Source organism: Podarcis raffonei, chromosome 2 (genome assembly GCF_027172205.1).
Source record: "Podarcis raffonei isolate rPodRaf1 chromosome 2, rPodRaf1.pri, whole genome shotgun sequence".
In the NCBI taxonomy this organism is placed as follows: domain Eukaryota; kingdom Metazoa; phylum Chordata; class Lepidosauria; order Squamata; family Lacertidae; genus Podarcis; species Podarcis raffonei.
The window spans coordinates 105,603,183-105,626,808 of record NC_070603.1 but is presented as its reverse complement, the minus strand read 5'-3'; the positions used below and the strand labels follow the sequence as shown (position 1 = coordinate 105,626,808).

Here is a 23,626-nt window from a genome sequence, read left to right as displayed (position 1 = left end):
TCTTAACCTGAGGCATGCTTTCGCTAATGGTGCCTTCTGCTGCTGCCGCACCACTGGCGCGGGATTTCCGTTCTTGCCCTGGGGCAAAGTTCTCAACCTGAGGTACTACTACAGGATTTAGTAACTCGAAGTGTTTGTAACCTGAAGAGTCCTGCTGGATCAGAGTGAAGGCCCAGCATCACCCAGCATCCTGCTCCCACAGTGGCCAAACAGATGCCTTCTGGAAGTCTGCCGCTGAACATAAGTACTTTCCCCACTCATGTTGCCCTAGCAGTTGGTGTTCAAAGATTTGCTGCCCCTGAGACAGGAGGTAGTACACAGCGATCATGACGAGTAGCTGTTGATAGCCTGACCCTCCATGAATTTCTCTAAACCTCTTTTAAAGCCATCCAGGTTGGTGGCCACACTACATTTTGTGGGAGTGATGTCCATAGTTGAACTCTGTGATGTGTGACATTCTTTCCTGAGTCTTCCAGCGTTCAGCTTCATTGGATATCCCCAACTTCTAGTATCATGAGAGAGGTAGAAATACTCCTTTCTATCCACTTTCTCTACACCATGCATAATGTTACATGCTTCTATTACGTCTCCTCCTCAATTTTCTCTAAACTAAAATGTGATCTTTCCTCATAGGGGAATTGCCATAGCCCCTGAAGCATTTTGATTACCCCTTTCTTAAACTTTTCCAGCTCTATGGTATACTTTCTGATGTAAGGTGACCTGTACACAGTATTCCAAGCAGTTTCACCACAGATTTGTATAATGTCATGATACAAGCAGTTTTATTTTCCGTTTAATTTCCAAATGATAACTGGTATGGAATCCAGCCTTTTCAACCGCTGCAGCATAATGAGTCAACATCTTCATTCATTTTTTAAAAATTATTAAATTGTTCAGACCCATGAGTGTATGTGAAATTAAAACACACACACACACACACACACACCTGGTGTGCATTACATCGCGCTTTGTTTGCATTGAATTGCTTTTGCTATTTTGCTAAAATGCTTCTATGGCCCATTCCCATTGCACCCCTTTCTGTCTGAATTTGGCGTTATGTATAACCATTGCAAATAATTTAATCCAGGGTTGGATTAATTGCATTTAGGAGCTCCACTTTGTTGTCTTCCTTGACAACCGTTGCATGTAATGCTGAACTTGGAAAGCTGGGAGCACGCAATCCTGTGACCCACTGCCTAGTTCTATTTTATGTTTGTATGTGGGTTCACTTTCAGTAGCTCCTATGTATTTTTCAGATAACCACAGATTCCTGTATTAACTACCAAAATCAAATTTTGTGCTGGGGATAAAGCTTGGCACATAGGATAAATATCATTGGGCACAACTCAGATCTCGTTTATCCAAATTGGTGTTAAACCTTGGCAGAGAAGGTGGCAAAGTGTAATATAAAGATTGGGCTTGGGGTTAAGGCAGGTCTGGGGAAATTTAGGTCCACTGCTGTTAAACTACAGCTATTATCCCTGACCATTGCCCATGCTGGCTGGACTGTCTAACAATTTCAGGAGGGCCAGAGGTTTCCCACCCCCGAGTTGAAGTCTCTAATCCTCTACTATAATCCCCACATTTTCTGAACAGTGTGTAAATTAAAGGCTGCAGTTGCAGGTAGATTGCAGCAGAGGGCAGCTTTACTGTCTGTTAAAGGTTTTCTTGGCCCCTCCTTCCTTTAATGCAGAATTTGGAATGGGGGGGCGGGACTTTTTAGACCTGGAAAAAATAGCCAGTACATGAAGCCCGAAGAATAACAGATAGCCCTGCATGGAGGGTCAAGAGCCCAAATCCCAGAAAAGGGTTTTTCTCTCTCAGCTGTCAAACACATCTGACCCTCAGATGTGTTTTCCTGGGTCAATGTAATTCTCAGGGGGTTGTCTTTGATCAAAACAGATGTCTAGCATCCTCATGCATATGTATGAAATAAAAGGTAAAGGACCCGTGGACGGTTAAGTCCATTTAAAGGTGCTTATGGGCTGCAGTGCTCCTCTTGCTTTTCAGGCCAAGGGAGCTGACGTTTGTCTGCAGACAGCTTTCTGGGTCATGTGGCCAGCATGACTAAACCACCTCAGGCATAATGGGACACCATGATGAGTGCCAGAGCGCACGGAAACGCCATTTACCTTCCCGTCGCAGCAATACCTATTTACTTACACTGATGTGTTTTCAAACTACACACTTTTTGTCATGCATGCTATTTCCACAGCACCTCTAGCCCCTGAATTTAGAAAACGGGTAAGTAATTTCTAAGTGCTGCCTAATTTCATTCCCTGAACTTTTGAGCAACGTAATTTACGTAGGCAAGCTTGGATATAAACAAATTCCACAATTCAATTGGGCTATATAGTACATTATGTAAATGCAAGCAAATGAAGGCAGTTGGGGGAGATTTTAATGCAGCACAGATATCTAGATCTGAGAACTCTGAAGACCTGTTTCATACTTACACAGGTGTATCTAGCTGGGTTGGAGTGGGGGGAAGCTATGAAGCCCATGATCTTTCAGCTCACCTCCAAGTGGTTAATGATGAAAGGAAATGTGAGCGCATGAGAAAAATAAAATTCCTTACAGCTTCAATATGGTAAGTTTTGATGCTGAGGTTCTTTTCTGGACTAGATGTGTGTGTGTTTTTTTGGGGGGGGGAATGAGTGAGTTGTGGCATTTTAAATGACATAACAAATTTACAAGGGTATAAGCTTTTGTGAGCTGCTTGCTTTTTCAAGAATGCTAAGGTGAGCCAAAATAATTATGTAACTTTGGACATGCTTTGTTCCTTAATTCTGAGCACATCTCAGGCCACGAATTTGGATTTCAGTACCAGAACTGTGAGACAGGCTGGAGGAGTGGTTTGCCTGTTCCAGGAAGAACTGTGAGACCGGGGTTTTCACATCACCCAGCTCCCTGGGTGACCTTGCACCACTCACTCTTAGCCTAGCCTACTTTAAGGACAAATGCAAGGGCAAAATGGGAAGAGAGCTATGTGGAAAGGGGGCTATTGCACTCAAGCAACAGCAACAAAACACTCGTGGTGGTTCCTTTCCTCTCCCTGCCAGCAGCCTTTTTTGCGGGGGGGGGGGAGACAGTCGATGTTGTTTAAAGAAAGTGTGGAGTACCTCGATAAACGGCTGCAAATAGGTTTGCCACTAAATCTCTCTCCCCCAACCCTGGTCATCCATCAAAACAGCCCGTCAAAGCTGTTCACAGTATTGGATGACTGCAAGACTTATCGAGGTTGCCTCTGGACCAAAGTCGGGGTGGGGTAGTGGCGAAGCGAAGTGGATACCCTCCTCCTCCCCAGTTTGAAGGGAAGGAGGCAGCAAGTGGCTGAGTACTGGCGCCTGCGCTCTGCTGCCAAGGCAGGTTGGCACAGCTTGCTTGACGAGTTGGCACCCCATGGCAGTTTTTTTGGAGAATCTCGCGCCTTGGGTTTGTTTTTTTTAAATAAGGAATTTAACCTTCATTCCTCAGAAGCCAGTGCCCCACCACCAAACGCACACCGGGGCTGGATTTAGTTTTCATGAGGCCCTAAGCTACTGAAGGTAATAGGGCCCTTTATATGTCCAGCTGTCCTTTGTCACAACAAATTGTCGCTGTTTTTCTGTGTTGAATATATGTTATATGGTAATTTATGGACCTAATAGGTATCTAACTAGTGATATTTTAGGGAGCCGGCTAGCATCATAGGCGCCTACACAACACAAAACACTGTTGCTGTATGTAGGTTTTATTTTATTTTATTATATTTTGGAAATGTACATCCAGATTTTTTCCCTTTAATTTTTTGGGGGGCCCTAAGCTATAGCTTGTTTCGCTTATAAGTAAATCTGGCACTGCCATATCCACACCGTGTTGGGGTCCCCGGCCCACTTCTCTGCACACAGCGCAGCTAAAAAGAGTGGCTCTTTAAAAAAAAAGACAAAAGGGACTACTAAATAAAACTGTTGTTCTGCCCAAATGACCTCATAGAAAATGAGTGGGAAAAGGAACGTCTTCCGTTTTCCCGCTCTTAACTCTTCGGGACAAGAAGCGAGGGGAGGGGGAGGGGTAAGAGGAAGGAGGGAGGAGAAGCCCGCCCAGCCTGCCGCGCATGAGCCCGCGCGGCCGCCGTAGCCCGCTTTCCACCTCCCCGCCCCACCCACAAGGCAGAGTGGGGGGCGGGGAAGAAGAGAAACATGCGGTGGCGCCTCGCGGACGGAGCGGCGTGACGCAAGGACGCGTCGTCGTCTGGGGGCGGGGTTTCCTCCTCGAGCTCCGTGCTCTTGTACCCGGCGGCGCCGACGCTTGGCTCTCTTGTCGGCGAGAGCGCGTGGCAGAAGAGGCAGAGCCTCGCGCGCGCTTTCTGCTTCTGAGGCCGCGAGGGAAGAAGCACACGCGGCCCGCGCGCGCACGCCTATCCACCCATGGCCGATTACCTGATCAGCGGCGGCACCGGCTACGTGCCCGACGACGGGCTCACGGCGCAGCAGATGCTCAACTGCGGAGATGGGCTCACCTACAAGTGAGGAGGCGCCTGGGAAGGCCGTGGGGCGGGGGTGGTAATGGGGCGGGGGGGGGGTCGGCGCTACGTCTCCACCCGCCTCGAGGAATTGCCACAGGTTCTTCTTTTTTCTTTTAATGCTGGGGGGCATTTGATGCCCCTTTGGACCCCGCACGCGGAATTTGGTGTGTGTGTGTGTGTGTGTATTGCACGCGCGGCATGCTATCGTAACCCGAGGAAAGTGAAGGTTATAATGTTGGCTTTGGCACGGGGTGAAGGAAAGGGGTGCTGGGGTGCTCTAATAATATAATAATAATAATAATAATAATAATAATAATAATAATAATAATAATAATAATAAATTTATTTATACCCCGCTCATCTGGCTGGGCTTCCCCAGCCACTCTGGGCGCCTTCCAGAAAAATAGTAAATACTGTAATACATCAAACATTAAAAGCTTCCCTAAATGCTCGAATTAACCTTTCACCCCAGGGGATTCCTCTAAGTCTTTGAAAAAGGATTTACCCGAGCCGCTAGGAGATTCCCCCCTTCCTCTCTCTCCCTACCCCCACACTTTTGTCTATTTTGAAGCCGAGGGTGGTGCTAGTTCCATTAGTAGGAGCAAATGTCCTTCTGCCCATTGCTCCCTATGGAGAAGCAGAGACTCTGGGCCTGCAACTTCAGAGAGAGAGAGAGTGTGTCGTGAAAGGCAGAACCTTCGGTCTGAACATGCAGACCTTGTTTCTCCCCCGCTCTAGAACTTCCAGAAAGATCTCGTGGAGTAGATTCCTTTTTGCGTGGTAGTGCAGATAGCACAGTCGGTAGACCATGAGATTCTCAATCCCAGGGTTGTGGGTTCAAGCCCCATGTTGGATGAAGGATTCCTGCATCGCAGGGGGTTGGGCTAGATGATCCTCACGGTCCCTTCCGACTCCACAGTTCTTTGATTCTATATGAGATCACCTTTCTCAGTTCTTCATTGGGTGAGTGGAATGTGTCTGCTGGCTAGTACTGTATAAGTAGAACTGTTGCCAAGTATCCCTCTTCCTGTGTGAGATGTTCCCTGAAAGCTCATGTTTGAGGAATCCTTTCTGCTTAGCGGATCTCTCCTCTCCCTCCCCTCCTTGGCCCTTCCTTTTTTTTTTTTTTTACACTTCACCTTTGACATAATTCCGCAGAATAGTCAGTCCTCCTCAGGGTCTGTTGAATCCCGCACCCAGCAAGACCTTTTGTGTTTTTTATCTAGTAACTGCGCAGATGATCCCAGCCCTTGCGAGAGACCATGGAGCCAGAATATCATGTAACAGTTTCTCTGATTACACTTGTGTATGGGTGTATGTTCCTAAACCACCTGCTGGTCCATATGACAAGTCTGAGCGCGTTTAGTCATAATCCTTCTATAAGAAGAAAGCCGTGAGCAGCATAGAATGTACCCCTGATCCAACCTCTTAAGAACATGAATCGGCAGTATAAAGTTGCTATCTTGTTAGAGTTGTATACTGTGAGTTTTTGGCGAGAGGAGGTTTTTATTTCCATTTTTCTGTCTCTTCCACCGCTTAGTCTCTTCCTATCCATGTGGAGACTCACGTGATGCCAGATGATCTGTGGTTGCACACAGGCTCTGCGAGTTCCTCCCTAACTAGACGTGCAATATGAACCATCTGAGAAACTTACTTGGAAATAATTCCTGCACGAGAAAGCTGACCCTCTTTTTAGCAGCCACAACCCCTCACCCCTCCCGTTTTAGAGAACAGCAATCTATAAATAAATTATTTCTGTTTGGAAACAAACTTAGCAGTTGGAGAAGCAGCTTTTTTTTAAAAAAGGAAGAACATGAGCAGTCACCTTCTACCCAGTGAAGTATGCCATAAAGGACGAGGATAAACAAACTCATTCTGAATTTTGGCAAGACGGAGGTGCTGCGAGTGGGTGGTTCTGCCTTGTACTATCTAGGCCAGCATTGCCAACACTATCAGTGGCTCTCCCTGGTTTCAGTTAGGAGTCTTTCCCTAATTTGGGAGATGCTAGGGTTTGAATCTGGGACATTTGGCATGCAAGGCGGACGCTCTACCACTGAGCCTACAGCCCTTCACCAAAGCTAGGGATCATAAGGAAGCTGCCTTATACCAAATCAGACCACTGGTCCTTCTAGCTCAGTATACACTGACTGGCAGCAGTTCTCCAGCATTTCAGACTAGGGTCTCTCTCCCAGCCCTTGCTGGGGATTGAACCAGAGTCCTCCTGCGTGCAAATCAGATGCTCTGCTACTGAGCTTATGGCTCTTCCCATTTCCTGAAAGTCAGTTGCTTCCTGGAAAAATAGTACAAGCTAATGCACACACATAGGACGCGGGTGGCGCTGTGGGTTAAACCACAGAGCCTAGGACTTGCTGATCAGAAGGTCGGTGGTTCGAATCCCCGCGACGGGGTGAGCTCCCGTTGCTCGGTCCCTGCTCATGCCAACCTAGCAGTTCGAAAGCACGTCAACGTGCAAGTAGATAAATAGGTACCGCTCTGGCAGGAAGGTAAATGGCGTTTCCGTGCACTGCTCTGGTTCGCCAGAAGCGGCTTAGTCATGCTGGCCACATGACCCGGAAGCTGTACACCGGCTCCCTCGGCCAATAAAGTGAGATGAGTGCCGCAACCCCAGAGTCGGTCATGACCGGACCTAATGGTCAGGGGTCCCTTTACCTAATGCACACATATACCAATGCCTTTAAACTGTGTCTCGGGTCCACCAACATCGGGACATAAGAATCATGTTTCAGGATCAGACCAAGAGTCTCATCTCATCCAGCATTCCGTTTCCAACAGCAGTAAGCTTTTGGGGGGCTTACAAACAAGGCATGAGAGCAACAGCATTGTCTCTTTCAGTTGCTTCTGGCAAGTGGTGCCAGCAGCACTCCCGTATGATGCCCCTGGTATGTGGAAATTCCCTTTAGATTTCCATGACTTAATAGCTGCTGGTGGAGAGGTAGGAAATGCAATAGGAAGGTCTTCACAGGTCTCCTGGAAGGTTTCCAAGTTGGGGACATGGCATCTGTTAAACATCAGCTAACTTTTTCCTGTAGAACATTTTGCTCGGGAGTTTCACAACTTTGTTTTCTTGGAGACTTTCGGGGGGTGGGGGGCTAAATACAGCTGGGGGTTGTTCTAACTTCTAAAACTCAGGAGATGCCAAAGATTCAAATTTTCGTGGAAGATTCCTGTTTTGATTTGGGAATCTTTGCATTGCATATCTTGCATTGTCAGACCTCTGGTCTGTCTGGTTCAGTTTTATTTACTCTCTGTGGTAGTAGCTCTTCCAGGGTCTCTAGCAAGACATTTTGCCCATCACGGCAACCCAATATTCTGTTCCTGGCAGTGAATCAGAAACATTTTGCTGAGCTACAAGACCCCCTCTCAAACAGTAAATAACGAGGTTATAGGCTTGGTTGGGAGAAGCAGTAAGCAGAAGGCAATTGGTGCAATCAAACCACTTTACCTCTGCCCACTCATAGCCATCCCAGAGGTGTGTATTATGTGAAGTTGTATGACTAGAACTTTCTACTTGAATTCCCTCTGAAAAATGAAGCCAGTGAGGTTGGGGTACAGGAGCAAGGGCAGTCTGATGTTTCCCCTCTGCACCAAAGCCCTGATTCAAATCCCTTAACCTCCCAAGAGTGCTGTTAGATGTGGAAGGGAAACCATATGAACACTACAATTGTGACTGTATATTTTCTCCTACAAATTTAAAAGTAGCTTGGGAGAGATTTGAGGAATTGCCTTGGGGGTAAAGGACCTTTGGCTCTCCAGATCAGTTGCTGAACTACAACTCCCATCAGCCCTGACAAGCATTGTCAATGTTCTTGGGTGATGGGAGATGTAGTTCATCAACATTGGGAGGCCCAAATGTTTCCTACACTTTTTAAACCCTTTCTCTTACCTGAGCCATGTTCCTGATCCAAATCTTCCCCTTGTAGGCACTGTTTCTTAAAGAAGGAAATTTTGTTGGGGGTTCCAATCACAGAACTTCAGGAGGTTCCCCAGGTGGTATTCAACTGAACTTTTCTCAATAGTAGACCCACTGAAACTAATGATCATGACTAAGTTAGTTCCATTAATTTCAGTGGGTTTGCTCTGAATAGAACTTAGTTGAAAACCCCACACACAGGTACGGTCATTATCTCAGCAACATGCTGTGGCGAACCACAAATTACATTATAAAGCCTTTTACTCGTTAAAAGTTCTGTATTAGGCTTCCAAAAATAACATTTTTTCTTCTTTCCTTTGTTATTCAGCGATTTCCTTATACTCCCAGGCTACATAGACTTTACTGCAGACCAAGTGGTGAGTATGAGACTAAAGTTGGTATAATATATAAAATCAGTGTCATGAAGCAAGTGCTTTCTGCGCTGTAGGAGATTCCTTTCTGTTTGTCTCTTTTTATAGTGCTAACTGAGCATTTTGGAATCTGCAGTGTTAGTTCTGATGGGTCACTAAGTGTGTGAAGGTGCGATGACAATGGTGCTTGAAAAGATCGCAAATAAAGCCGCCTGCTGTTTCAGCCAAACTCTCTTTATTTTAAGGACCTGACTTCTGCTCTGACCAAGAAGATAACCTTGAAGACTCCCTTGGTATCCTCCCCTATGGACACTGTAACAGAGGCCTGCATGGCCATTGCAATGGCGGTAAGAAACCAGGGCAGAAGGGAGAGAGAGCTTACCTTAGTTTAGAGTGCGGCGTGTGTGTGTGTGTGTGTGTGTGTGTGTGTGTGTGTGTGAAAAGTTCTTGGTATCTTGGTAAATCCCTATGGGATATCAAGAACATTTTTCCTCAGATCATTTTGTCTGCAGTCCTAAACACACATTTTTAGGAGTGAGGCCTCTTCAACACAGTAAGGCTTAATTCTTATTAAACATGCATGGCATTGTACTGTCAAAAACATATGGCCGTTCATTGTACTGTTAAAAACATATGGCCGTGTCTGTAATCATTTTTTCAATATTAGCCAGAAAAGTAGTAGTCCCTTCCAATTCTGCTTTTATGCTTTTTCCCTACAGTATTTAAAATTCTTAGTATATCAGTTCTTAGCTGGGGGTTTTGAAGTTCACAAACCAAAACACCTACTTCCGGGTTTGCAGCATTCTTAATCCAAGTTGTTCGTAAACTAAGAAGGAACTAACAAGGAACCGCTGTATTATTTCTGTTCCAACTTAAACTTCTTTCTATATCTTCTCAGCTCACAGGTGGAATTGGATTCATTCATCATAATTGTACCCCAGAATTCCAGGCCAACGAAGTACGGAAAGTTAAGGTAAAACCATCTTCTGTGTATACAAATGTCCCTGGGGAGAGGGGTTTGATAACAGGTTTGGATATTGCCCAGCACTGCTTTGTGAGGTGGTATTCTGCTGTAGACATAGTTTACTCACCTGTGCCTTTACCACAAAAGTATGGCTGTATGATTACGTGCCCTCTCCCCTCTTGTGTACAAGTCCCTGTCACCTCCCTTGGTTCTAATTAAGTTAATAGCTGCATTTGCGCCAACGTTCATGGTGATTGATGTGGAACAGAGTTCACTTTGTAGCCATGCTTTGAAATGTGTGCTGTTTGTTCACTAAGAATCTTGGCTGCTGGACTCTTAAAAGATGGTCTTGTTGCATTTGAGGTATACAGAAAGTTCTGACTGGTGTTTTGGCATCAACCCATAGTAGCTGTTGACGCCCTCAGTACCGTATTTTTCACCCTTTAGGACGCATTTTTCCCCTCCAAAAATGAAGGGGAAATCTGTGTGCGTCCTATGGGGCGAATGCAGGCTTTCGCTGAAGCTTGGAGAGCGAGAGGGGTTGGTGCGCACTGACCCCTCTCGCTCTCCAGGCTTCAGGAAGCTATCTGCAAGCCTGGAGAGCCTGCGGGAGTTCCCGCAGGGCTCCCTAGGCTGCAGATAGCAGCCTGCTGCCTGGAGCGCGGGGTGCGCTGCAACAGAGTGCCCCGTGCTTCGGGCAGACACCCGCAGCCTGCTGCCTGGAGCGCGGGGTGCGCTGAAGCCGCGGCTGGGGGAATATTTTTTTTTCCTTTATTCCTCCCCCCCCCCCCAAAAAAAAACCTAGGTGCGTCCTATGGGCCGGTGCGTCCTATAGGGCGAAATATACGGTACATTCAGGCAAGATGCTTTGGTCTCCTGGATCCCTGTAATTCGGATGAACTGGGCATAGCAGGCTACCTGTCTTATTCTTTATTTCTGTACTTGCAGCTGTCTGGATGAGTCCCTAATCTTGTTTGAAAGCCACGCACTACAATGCTGCAGTTACTGATGGCCATTCCCCAGGAGAGTCCTGTCTGGCTCCACAGACATCTGCTTCCCCCACTTCATATCTTTATGTAACTATTTTGTATGCGGCTCAAAATTCTCCTTCTGAATTCGTGTGTTGCTCCAGAAATACGAACAAGGATTTATCACGGACCCAGTGGTGCTGAGCCCCAAAGATCGCGTGCGAGATGTTTTCGAAGCGAAAGCCCGGCATGGGTTCTGCGGCATCCCTATAACAGATAATGGGAAGATGGGCAGCCGACTTGTGGGGATTATTTCATCCCGAGACATCGACTTTTTGAAGGAGGAAGAGCATGACCTGCCTCTCAGCGAGGTCAGTGGGGTTATTTCTTCTGGGATCAGTAAGCAGGGCTAGAACATGTGCTGGGGCATTGTGTGGACCTCTAGCATTATTGTATTTGCATTGGCCAAAGGAATTATGTTTAATGTCTTGGAGCACTAGAGCATAGCACAGGTTGGGTTTTTTTGCAACTTTATCTGTTCGCCTGGCTCATTTCCCCTCGCATTGCATAATGAAAGCCTTCTGGAGCTAGCATTAGTGTAACCGCTGTATAGCTGGGCATCGGATTTCAGCAGTGCAACGTTCCGCAGTGCCTTGGAGCCCGTTCTGCTCTTCTGCGCTATCTTTAGGCTGTGCTGACACAACCAGCAGGATGCACGCTGCCCAAGAGCGGCCTTAAATCATCTCTGATTACCCTCCAGTGGGAGGTGCGAGTGACATGCTTTGAAAAGAGCTCTGGAGAGATGTGAACTTCAGGGAGGGGGAGAGACGCTGAGCAAGGCTGGAAGCTTTTGTTTTCTGTTGCTCCTGTCTGGGTGAGACACTTTAAGGCCACTCTTCTCAGATTTCTTACTCTGGAAGAGTCATGTGTGGAAGTTGATAGGAAGTAGTTTGAGGACTGGACTGGACTTGGGATCACGAATACAATTAAGCCTAGAAAATAATTGTTGAGTCTTAATGGCAGATAGCTCAACCGCTCATACTTTAAACGTGTAGGGTACATGAGCCACTGAGGTTGCAAATGTTTGTGGGTTGTTTTCAGACTGCAGTTGGAGGATTGTGTGATTTCCTTTATTTAAATATTTATAAACCACACTTTCGTGGAAAATACAACAAGGCAGGGCACAGCATAAAAACACACTGCCACTATAATACCAGGGCAAGCTTTAATAACATAGCAGTAAAACTGGTTGGTAAAAAAACAACAACACATTTTTATTTGCTGCCACTGACATTACGTTGCTTTTAGGTGCTTGGTTGTTACCGTATTTAAATGCTTTCTTGTTGTGAGCTGCCCAGAGAACACTGTTACTGCATGGCATACAAATGATTTAAACAATAATAAATAATATTTCTGACCTTCTCCCTCTAGCAATTTTTGCCTAGTGTGATCAAAATGCTGTCAACCCTCCTTTAACTGGGAACAAAATAAAAATTCTGCTGCTGTTTGAGACTCTCCTGCAGCTCTCTTTGTTCCTTGAGACCCCATCTGAACATTTGTTCTTCTGCTACTGAGAACGGCTCAGGTTGGCCCAGGCGCAGAGGACAGCGTCTTTATTTTGCTCTTTGGTTTTCCCTAGATCATGACCAACCGGGAAGACCTCGTTGTAGCACCTGCAGGAGTTACGTTAAAAGAAGCTAATGAAATCTTGCAGAGGAGTAAAAAAGGTCAGTGGGAATAGATGTGTGGTATTCCGCGCATACTATGCTAAATCAGTGAACATGTGGCTCATCCCATGTTTTAACCTCATAATTTGATGTGCCAATGGTAATGGGACAATTACTTTCCACTCCTAGGGCATGACTTTTACCAGCGTCTTGAGCAAAGGCTTATAATGTGACCCAGAGGTGTCTCCAAGTACCTTGAGCTAAGCCCAGTTTGCTTTGAGTGGAGAAGATCAAAGGTTCAAAGAATTGTCATGCCTCTTGTGGGGGGAAATCAAAACATCAGTGTAGTTAGTTGTACAGAGCTGCAGCTTCCAGGCTTAAACCCTTATTCCACAGTGGACTTGTTCAAGTGCCTCGTTTAAGTCATGACCTCTTCCAGCTTGGATTCTCAATAAGGGGCAGCATCTTCCCTTTTCTTTCTCTGCATTTTGGTCAATTTGAATATTTTTTGAATAGGTGCCTGACAACGCAGACTGATTAATGGGCTTGTGGACTTCAGGTTTTGTATTTATCTATTGCTCCAGTTTACTTTGATCGTTATTTTTGCCGCTGAAAAATCAAAGAGAATGAAAAACAAAAGCAGATGAAAAACCTTCGGGAAGAGTTAAAATTGCAACTCAGAGATAACTTTTGGCATTCCAGGAAAACTGCCCATCGTTAACGAGAAGGGGGAGTTGGTGGCCATAATAGCACGCACAGACCTGAAGAAGAACCGGGACTACCCGCTTGCGTCAAAAGATGCCAAGAAGCAGCTGCTCTGTGGGGCTGCCATTGGGACCCATGAAGATGACAAATACCGTCTTGACTTACTAGTGCAAGCTGGTGTGGACGTTGTTGTTCTGGTGAGTCCTAGGGGTGGTAAGCGAGTTTTAGTAGTATGCAGTAGGGGTGATGCCTTTTTTAGTGCAATCTGGACTTTTCTATGTGGAGCTGATTTCGTTGATTGTGTACAGAGGGGGTCTTGTCTGGAGCTCCTGCCCACCTAGCAGTTCGAAAGCACCCCTAAGTGCAAGTAGATAAATAGGTACCGCTTTCTAGCGGGAAGGTAAACGGCGTTTCTGTGTGCTGCGCTGGTGCTGGCTTGCCAGCTTCGTCACGCTGGCCACGTGACCTGGAAGTGTCTCCGGACAGCGCTGGCTCCCGGCCTCTTGAGTGAGATGGGCGCACAACCCTAGAGTCGGACACGACTGGCCCGTACGGGCAGGGGTACCTTTACATTTTATTCTGATGAAAAGCAAGCTTCTAGACCTCATTCCTCTTTTTAATCCCAGGATTCTTCTCAGGGGAATTCCATCTTCCAAATCAACATGATCAAATACATCAAGGAGAAATACCCTGAGCTGCAGGTCATTGGAGGCAACGGTAACAAGATGTTTGCTAATATAAACTTTAAAATGTGGTCGTGTTCTTTGGGTTGTAAAACGGACTTGTAAATAAATCTACAGAAGTTTCTAGCTTTTTGGCTCCCCTCCCCCCCAAAAAAACCCCACTAGCTGGCTGGAGGCTGGCAGAGGAGAGATGAAGGGCTTTCTCCAACAGCCCATGGGCTGGCAGTGATAGAGAGACAGAAAAAAGGGGATTCCCCATTCACTTTTGGCTCTGGGGCGACTCTCTGCTGCCATGCAGCCCCTGAGGAAATGCAGCCCTCGACAAAAGAATAGGCTCCAAGCCCTTTTTTTAAAGTCATGAGTGCCACCATCGGCACTTCCAAATCCTAAGCTTGCTGGAATGCCACAAATAAAAACATGGGATTTAGCAAGACACACTTTTCACACCAGACAAAACCTCTGGTGTAACCAGAGGTCAAACATCTGGCATTCCCTAACCTCCTTCTCTGAATTAACAAAAGAAGGCACTTTGGTTGTACAGGTTGTTCCCTTCTCTTGTTAACACCATCACGTTGATGAGATGGCCGAAGGCCGGCCAGCCAGCAAGAACTGGAATCCGAGCCTGCCCTTTTCAGCTGAGATTGCAGTGGCTTCCTCTGTGCAAAGCCAGTCCTATCTCTTTGGAAGGGAAAACGTCGCTGTCGCAAGCGCAGGGTGACGGAGACCGGTTTTCTATCTCTTCCCCCTCCCTTCCCCCATTTCGTAATATTTTCCTCCTTTTCCTAGTGGTGACGGCGGCTCAGGCGAAGAACTTGATTGACGCCGGGGCCGATGCCCTGAGGGTCGGCATGGGCAGCGGTTCCATCTGCATCACGCAAGAAGGTATTCAAATCCCGCTGCAGATCATTAACACATTCTCTTCCCTAGTGCCTTGTTTAAAGAACCTAATCGTAGCCCTCCAGAAGCACTAGCCCAGTGCCTGGAAAGGAGGGGAATTGTATCTGGTCCATTGAGTCCTTCCGATACTGAGGTGGGCTTCTGCCCTTTTGCCATGCCAGCAGTACAGAGGCTGTCCCTGTGCGCAACCAGGACAGAGGAGTTGTGACTCTGAGCATGCAGCAGATTAATTGTGTATAAAGTCAGCAATGGAACAGAGAGGAGAGATGTGCTGGGCTGCCTGGCCAGGGCCAATTCTCTACTAATGGAGCACAGCCCGACTGCACAGTGCCAGCATGCTGGCGTTGTGTCAGCTCTTCAGGGCATCCTCCTGGTTCCTGAGCTGTTTTCCTCTTACCTCTAAACTGTATGTGTTTTTGTCTTGTTCAGCTGCTCCAAAGATCCCTCCAGACCTAAAGTCCCACAGCCCCAAATGCCCTTCCACAGTCACTGGCACCTATAGTAAGTCATTGCCCCCTTCCCCTCACCCCTTAATTTTGTGCCTTGGAGCAAGGCTTTGATTGGCTGCCCATTGCCCCGCCCCCCCTGCTTGTTTTGAGAATAATCTAGTTGTAGACGCACTTGGGGTTTTGTGGCTTTGGATACTGGTTGTTAAAGCTGAGACACTCTCTTGATTCTGAGCCTTTCCTAAAGCAGGGTTTCAAAGTTGCCCTTAATGGTACTAGCTGGAGTTCTTTCTCTCTTCTTAAATCCAGGACTGTATGGATTTTTTAAAAAAATTACCTTGACTGCTTCCTTTCTCTTGGTGGGCAAAGGTGCCATAATTAACGGCACGTGCGGCAGCAGCAGCTGTGATTCTACAAGTTAAATTAACTAAATTCCAACCACATATACAAAATAGGTAAATTGTAATTTTCAGGGGGTTAATTAGATTGACTGCTGTTACCAGTACGGTTGGCGGGGATTGTTTACATTTACTAGGAAGATCCCAGTTTCATGCAGGGTAGCCTTAGCTTGCCTGAGTATTTTCCTTTATAATGATGGAAGGATTTTGTCTTGCACTGATGACCATATCCATATTGCAGCATTGATAATGGATAGGAAACCTTTTTAACGATGCTCAATTTCAGCCTACTTTAGGTAATTCTAAGCCTTTATTGTGAGTAAATTAGGTGATCATTTCTAGGCAGATTCTTAAGTATTTGAAAACCACAGTCCCTGTCCTGTATGTTCCCCATCCTTAGTCCATGGTAGTTGTTTTTACCTACCTACGGGCTTGTCTACGCAGCTTTAAAGTGCCCCCAAAGTAGCCACGTGGAAAAGGGCTTTAGCTACCGTTCTACACAGATGAATGAGAGCTTCCTTTTTGGGCATGGAGATTCTCCGTGGGAAGTGGGAATAGCCGGTTGCTCTCCTGTTTGCTTGCCACAGGGAATACCAGTAGCCATTTGCTAGGCGTTCCATAGGGAAGATATGCTCATTTTTCCTTGTAATTGGTTGCCATGAGAGGACTTAGGTCATTCTCTTGTCACATACAGAACTAGCTCATTCTCTTTTAGAGAGCTATATCTGTTATGAAGTCAAAGTTGCTGTTTTTAAAAGTAAAAACAGTCATTGCAGGTATTGGCCTGATTTGGGGAAAAAGCATTCGGTGCCAGATTTCTGTAACAGCCCAAGAACTATCATCTCTGCTCACCTGACAGACAGCAAGCACAGCTTCCCATGTGCATTTTCAGGTTTCTTTTCCATGTGCATGTGTACTTTTTTTGGATCCCAGCTGTGGTAGTCAACACAGTTATGGACTTTATATCCCTGACATGTCTCTTTGAGGTTTTTGACACAGTTGCAATCAGGGCTCTGGGCAGGTTAGTCCAGTAAAAATTCAGCATCGCCCACTCTGGACCTCTTATCTTTTTAAGGTCAATATGACAACAAATGTCTGATACATGCATGGTGTAATATTAACCTGCCTCCAAGTTGGATACTTTGACAAATGTGAAGGCGGCAGAGAGACTTGTAGTCCCGTAAATCCACAAAGTACATAATGAAACAGAAACAGACCAATAACACACACACACACACACACACACACACACACACACACACACCCTCCCACAAACACATTTACAAGGTCATAGAATGTTAATCGGCCAATGGCCTGGTTGAAGAGAAACATTTTCACCTGGTGCCCAAGATGTATTGAAGGCTCCAGACAACCAACCCCCACCCCACCCCGGGAGAGCATTCCTCAAATCCGCAATTGCTTTTGCATTATTATAACTGTCAAAGTTCAGGATACGGAGCAAAAGCTATACAATGAAGTTGCTAGTTGCAGTAGCAGAACCTTCATATTGTAGGTTCCAGTTGCAATCTTTATATCTCTGTATTAAAGGATCTTGAGAAGCTGAGCTGGGAAGAACCTTTTCCTGAGACTCTGGAAAACTGCTACCAGTCAGTGTAGATCAGTGAGACCTCTGGGCATAGGACAGTATATAAATTCTAATAATAATAGACAACCAACGGGCTAGGAAAGGTGCAGCCTTAAGATAATATAACCAGCTATCTAACAGGGTTACCAGCTGGTTTGTGATGACCCAAGAACCCAACAATCTCATTTTAATCTGTTATGGCTCTTAAATGCAGTAAGAGTTTGTGAGCATATATTCCCAGGCAACTCTCTTAAGCAAGGTGGCAGGCTTCAAAGGGAGAGCGAGAAAAGGGGTGTTTGCATCTGCTTTAGGCCTCATTGCAACCAGTATGTGGTCCTGGAACTCCTCATCCCAGGGATTATGGTCCTCAACTTCAAAAACGTTGCCCACCCCTGCTTTACGACAATGATGAGTTTGTCTAATAAAAGACCAGGCTTGCCCGTCTTTTGATTTATCTCTTATTCTGTGGAACTCCGAATGGCAGCGACGTTACCGTACCAAATTATTACGGCAAATTTCAAACCCTGCTTTGGAAGTCAACACCTGTGTAAGGCAATAGGTTGTAGGACTGTGTCTTGCTCCCTGGTGCCAACATGTTAATTCATAAAGGGCTGGTCTCAGTGTACAGTTCTGTACACCATTGTTGCAAAGGTCGGTTACGCACATGACCTGGTTCCTACGACCAGAGTATAGGGTGGGTGTTTATGTACGTATGGAACAAACTGCTTCATTGGCTTGTCGGAAACGCTGCTCTCAACATTAGGCAGCCTCAGCAAAAGCGAGACCACCTCTTTAGCACTAACACTGTTTCATCTTTTTGGCAGTCCATTTCATGATTGATTTGAGTTCCAGTTCAATGCAGTTGATTTCAGTGAATTTGAAACTCGCATTTCCTAGAATGGACGAGATTCCCTTTCCGGGCTGCCTGTACTGAGCCCTAGAAAGTGAAGGGGAATGGGTGAAACGACAGATGAGCTGGTGCAAAAAGTGGCTTGTGTCTGGCTCGGTTTCTTGGTGAAGCGCTGAGTTAGCTCTGGCGGTGCAGATAGCAACCCTGAAACCCTGCATTCAACGGGAAGTTTGCACTCTTTGACTAATCTTGCATGGTCACAATCTCATCTGGTACACTATTCTAATCGTGGCAGAGAAAAGCCTCCCAGTGTGGGGGAAAGAAAGCCCTCTTTGGGAGAAAGGGTGGTACACTTCTGGCAAGAGTTTTTGCATGTCCTTGGCTGTGCGGTATGCATCGCTTCCAGAATGCACATCGCAAGTGGCACGTGGGTGGAAAGAGCGAGCAAATCCGGGACAAATTGATGAAATTGAGCACAGAAGAGCTCCTATTGACCCATGGGGTGTGTTCTGCAGGAATCCTTCATTTGAGGAATGTTCACTTCCTGTGCCATCTTGTGCTTTAGATGGAAACAGTGGGGCCTATACACAGCCGCCCTGTGTGCCAGGAGATAGCTGGCTTGGTAATAACTCCCATGTGAGCCCTCATGTCCCCTCCACCAAGCATAAACAGGGCTTTTGTTATATTCCGAATGTTTCTTGTATTCCGGTTGGATGCCACATGCAAGCAAGGTCAGTGGGACTCGAGACTGCATGGATTTTTATCTGCTCTATGGGCTGTTTCAGAAGCCTTCCCTGGCCATTGGAGCAGCACACACGTGCTCCATATGTTAGTTACATCAGGGTTCCCCCCCACTCTATGCCTTCACACCTCAATTTTAGTTGCATTCTGGGATGAAGATCTGGAGGGTGCTTCCCCTGCAGGCTGACTTGCTTTACTCTGTCTAATACGTAAAGGCAGTAGCTGAAAGAAGCCATGTGCCTTTCTAAGACTTTGCGTGCTGAAGACGGGGATTCCGTTAAAGGGCCTGCCTCAGACCAGACTCTGATTGTTCTTCTGCTGCTTCTTTTTCTGTCTCTCTGGATCTAGTCCTGGCATGTGGAAGGCCTCAGGCCACAGCAGTCTACAAAGTGTCTGAGTACGCCAGGAGGTTTGGCGTGCCGGTGATTGCGGATGGCGGCATCCAGACTGTTGGGCACATCGCCAAGGCTCTGGCGCTTGGCGCTTCCACAGGTGAGATGGCAATGGCGGTCGACTTGGATTTCACTGAGAGCTTGCAACGCTTGGTTGTGCACCAGGGAACTCTGCCACTGCCTCCAGATGTGCTGTACCAGACACATCTGTCCTGCATGGGGCAAGTGGTTACTAGGTAGAGCAGGTGAAACAGCTATAAGTTGTGTTGCATTAATGCACTGCTGTGGGGAATACTGGTGTTAAACCTGTGTGTACCTCTGGGAAACCAGATTGGGCAAGATTTCCTGGTGCTTGGAGGTGTGTGAATGCCCGTATAAGATCCGCCCGGGATGATAGAGCGAAGGGCAGGTGATAAATGAAATTTAAAAAAAACATTTCCACTGCGACACTTAAAAGTTTCCTCCAGTGATTGTAATGCCTTACGGCAGTGTTTCTCAACCTTGGGTCCCCAGATGTTGTTGGACTACAAGTCCCATCATCCCTGAGCTCTGGCCTTGCTAGCTAGGGGTGATGGGAGTTGTAGTTCAACAACATCTGGAAACCCAAGGTTGAGAAAGGCTGCCTTAAGGAATGTGTTGCCCTCCAGATGCTGCAGGATTACAGCTGCTGTCATCCCTGACCGTTGGCCAAGCCGGATGGGCTGGGATTAGGCTGCCAGAAATATCTGGAGGGCCACAGGTTCCCAGCCCTGCCTGATAAAGCTGTAGAAAGGTTTCAAAAATTGCAATAGAGCAGGCGTCGGCAGGCACACAAGCAGTTTCAGTTTAGAGCTGTAATACTCTAAATAGCACAGGTAGCTGCCATGCAGGTGTGTCCTAGGCAGCAGCAGTGTTTCAACATTGCTCAGAGTGGGCTTTCCTCGGTGAAGGAAGCCCCATTCCAGACTGGTGGCACACAAACCCTTGGGAGCTAGTGGGAGGCTGGATCGGGGCCAGGTTGGCTTGTGGTGAATGCAGCATCTCCTTAAGTACATAAAGGAAGTGGAGGTTGTTCTGTTGGATCCCAGCTCTGCCCAAAACCACACCCACCCACACCCACACCAAGGGGCTAGATCACATGAATGTTTTACCTAGCCAGCATCAAAGTTTACACCCCAACCCCTCTAGAGCAGACTGGAAGTGCAAGCCCAGCTCCCCATTGCTTTGCTTTCCCTAGAACGTCACACCACTTGCTCTTGCTCTCTTCGTTGGCTTTAGTGATGATGGGCTCGCTCCTGGCCGCCACAACCGAAGCCCCTGGGGAGTATTTCTTTTCTGATGGGATCAGGCTGAAGAAGTACCGGGGCATGGGGTCACTTGATGCCATGGACAAGAACCTGGGCAGCCAGAATAGATACTTCAGGTAAGAGATGTGTATCCTTAACAGAGGGACTGCTTGAATGGTACCAAGCTGGGCTGCATAAACAAAAATAATGCATGCAGATTGCGGAAGATAATAAAACTGACATTCGCCGCTGCCGCTTCACCTCCATGGATTTTTTCCCCACTGGAGGCTTTTCAGACTCTTGCTTCGATGGCGTTTCAGAAGCAAGCCCAGATTTTTCTATCTGGGGCGGGCATCTGGCAACTTAGGCGGAAGACTTGCAGTGCACCCTTCCTTGTTTTCACCATAAACATTTGTTTCTTGCCATCTTTTGGGAAAAGCTTGCAAGCCCAGTTTCTCACAAGCCTTTTCTTGTTCTTTGTGATTCTCAGCGAGACAGATAAAATTAAAGTGGCACAGGGGGTCTCTGGCGCTGTGCAAGACAAGGGCTCCATTCACAAGTTCATGCCGTACCTGATTGCTGGCATCCAGCACTCCTGCCAGGATATCGGAGCCAAGAGTCTAACGCAAGTGAGGTGAGAGCTTTCTGCGCCGCCACCACCCCAGCAAATCTTGTATACTTTGGGATAATGTATGCTGAAGGCATGTGAGCAAGCCACATACAATCTGTCAGGCAGATCATGCCTGCCCCTCACTTCCATGATTGGCCCACGTGGGTTGGCCAGCCCACACCATGGTTCCCATCCTGTCTTGTTGCAAGAATGCGGCTCTTAGTAGGGAACACTCTGTCACCCTTCTCTTGACTTTTTATTGCCAGGGCCATGATGTATTCTGGAGAGCTGAAATTTGAAAAGAGGACAGCATCTGCCCAAGTAGAAGGAGGGATTCATGGCCTCCATTCGTAAGTTTTTCTGTGCAACTGATCCATCTTGAGTAAGCAGAGCACTTAGCAAACAGGGAAATTAGAAAAGAAAAGTGTGTCTCCTGGCTGCCAGGCTGAAAGCAGCCTGTGGCCAGAACCAATTAGGATCCCAAAGGATCCTGAGTGCAGGGAAGTGTCTGAGGTGCTTTAGACACTTCCAAGAAGGAACTAACCCAGCAATTACTTTCAATTCTGATGTTTCTTAATACCTTCTGAAGCAGAACTAGCACAAGGCCGTGTTTGCACCTATGGACAAATATCAAAGCAGAAAGGGGCTGCGTTTGTTAGAAAACACCCTGAACTGATCAGAGAGGGCCAGATAGTCTCTGTCCTGTTGAGGCTAGGCCCTTGTTATGTTTGGATTATTTTAGAATTGTGGAGTGTAGCGGTACCTTGGTTCTCGAATGGCTTAGTTGTCGAACAAATCGGCTCCTGGACACTGCAAACCCGGAAGTGTGTGTTCTGGTTCGCAAGCGCTTTTTAGAAGCTGAACGCCTGACGTGGCTTTCGCTTGAGCGCAGGAAGCTCCTGCAGCCAATCAGAAGCTGTGCCTTGGTTTTCGAACGGTTTTGGGAGTTGGAAGAGACTCCCAGAATGGATTAAGTTTGAGAACCAAGGTACTGCTGTACTTCTTAATGGCACTATACAGTGGTACCTTGGTTTACAACCATAATCCATTTCGGAGGTCCGGTTGTAAACCAAAACAGGTTGTAACCCAAGGCGCGCTTTCGCCAATGGGGCCTCCAAAAGGGGGGAGGGGGGGTTGTAATAAAAAATTTAAAAAATAAAGGGTGTAGTCCAAAAAAAGGGACACGCACTTCTGGGTTTGATGTGGTTGTAATCCAAAACGGTTGCAAACCAAGTACCACTGTAAGTGGTTTACAGGTCTTGAGGGTGTTCTTCTTACACCCAATACTAGTACGTAATTGGAGGTGGAGACCGTGTGAAGATACAGTCAAGGTTCATTGCACTGAAGCAAGCCTACGGTTATGCTGCAACCATGCAAATGTATGGTAGTAAAAAGAGTAGGGTTCTTTCTTTTGCAGCAGGGTCTAAATCCGGAGCATGCTTCTGCTCTGGATTGGAGCCCATGGCAGGAATTAGTTCCGAGCAGAAAATAAATTTTAAAATCATTGGGTTCGAGCTGACATTGTGAATGGAGAGTCGAGGACAAGGGCCAAGACTGCCGTCCACTTCTTCCTTTACTTTAAAACGGCTCCTGAGGTTGTGAGCAGGGGAGTGGAATTAAGCAGGAGAGCCCCTATCTAATTCCATTTGGTAAAAGAGAGCAATAATTTGCTACTTCCGGTGAACAGCGCGCAACTTCAGCTTCCTTTTCCTTCTCTTGCCTAGGTATGAAAAACGCCTTTTCTGATGAAAGTCCCTTGCGCTTTCCCTGAGCCTCATTTTTGCCCTGTGGTGCCTGACCTTTGCTGCCATGATCATGAACTGCTCCCTTCACAGAAGTGCCATTTTGCCGGAGGGGTGGAGCTGCCTGCTGCTCCCCCTTCGCATTATCAGCCGCTTTGACCAAGGGGCTGAAGGTAAAACGCATCAGCCTATTCCAGAAGTGTCAGCTGAACGAGGCTCTGGAGAGGGGTCCTGTGTCTCTGTCTCTGTATTTCTTTTTTTACAATAAAACAAAGAGGCAAGAAGGCCTCTTCCAACTTCTTCCTTGTGCAATTACAGCTATTTGGCAGGGTTCAGTGTCTTTTCTTTTGTCAGTCGTGGATTAGAGTATAGAGCCTTCCAACTGTGTGCTGCTGGGCCTCTACATAGGTGCATCCAGACATAACTTTTTATTTTTAGAAGCCCACCCCAGCCTGTGCTGTGCCACACATTATTTCTCTGCTAAAGTCCACTTGCTTCTTCTATCCAGATGAACAGGTCAGAAGACAATGCCTTTAATACATTCCTCAAACTATAGTTTCAGAATTATGGCTTGAGGGCCTCCATTCCTGCCCCAAACGTAGCTAGTATTTAAAACAGGTGTGGCTAACCTTTGCCCATCCTCCAACTGTTCTTGTACTCCTGCCCAGCAGGGCAATAATCAGAGATGATGGGAGTTGTAGTTCAATAACTGCTGAATGGACGCGGGTGGCGCTGTGGTCTAAACCACAGAGCCTGGGGCTTGCCGGTCAGAAGGTCGGCGGTTCGAATCCCTGCAACGGGGTGAGCTCCCGTCGTTCGGCCCTTCTCCTACCAACCTAGCAATTCAAAAGCATGTCAAGTGCAAGTAGATAAATAGGTACCGCTTCGGTGGGAAGGTAAACAG

The 23,626-nt window shown here is 46.8% G+C and overlaps 1 protein-coding gene across 4 annotated transcripts; it reads left to right on the top strand.

Annotated features, from left to right (window-relative positions):
• The first annotated feature begins 4,239 nt into the window (after positions 1 to 4,239).
• IMPDH2 (inosine monophosphate dehydrogenase 2) lies at positions 4,240 to 23,043 on the top strand. Of its 4 annotated transcripts, XM_053378426.1 has the most exons (16): positions 4,240 to 4,507; positions 5,734 to 5,787; positions 8,767 to 8,815; positions 9,055 to 9,156; positions 9,708 to 9,782; positions 10,906 to 11,112; positions 12,381 to 12,468; positions 13,111 to 13,310; positions 13,740 to 13,830; positions 14,583 to 14,678; positions 15,123 to 15,194; positions 19,062 to 19,205; positions 20,363 to 20,507; positions 20,861 to 21,004; positions 21,247 to 21,330; positions 22,705 to 23,043. In XM_053378426.1, the coding sequence occupies exons 1-16, from the start codon at positions 4,410 to 4,412 to the stop codon at positions 22,724 to 22,726; spliced, it is 1,671 nt and encodes a 556-aa protein (XP_053234401.1). In that variant the 5' UTR covers positions 4,240 to 4,409; the 3' UTR covers positions 22,727 to 23,043. The 4 variants fall into 4 exon arrangements, with proteins under 4 accessions (XP_053234401.1, XP_053234402.1, XP_053234403.1 ...); XM_053378427.1 differs by lacking the exon at positions 5,734 to 5,787 and having other exon boundaries at positions 4,241 to 4,507; XM_053378428.1 differs by lacking the exon at positions 15,123 to 15,194 and having other exon boundaries at positions 4,242 to 4,507.
• Positions 23,044 to 23,626: the final 583 nt, after the last annotated feature.

What these genes read in the sequence shown, in the direction of transcription:
- IMPDH2 (XM_053378426.1), top strand. Translation starts at nt 4,410, where the DNA reads ATGGCCGATTACCTGATCAGCGGCGGCACCGGCTACGTGCCCGACGAC. An exon ending in GGCGCTTGGCGCTTCCACAG is followed by an intron (nt 19,206 to 20,362) that starts GTGAGATGGCAA and finishes CGTTGGCTTTAG; the next exon opens with TGATGATGGGCTCGCTCCTG. An exon ending in AGCCAGAATAGATACTTCAG is followed by an intron (nt 20,508 to 20,860) that starts GTAAGAGATGTG and finishes TGTGATTCTCAG; the next exon opens with CGAGACAGATAAAATTAAAG.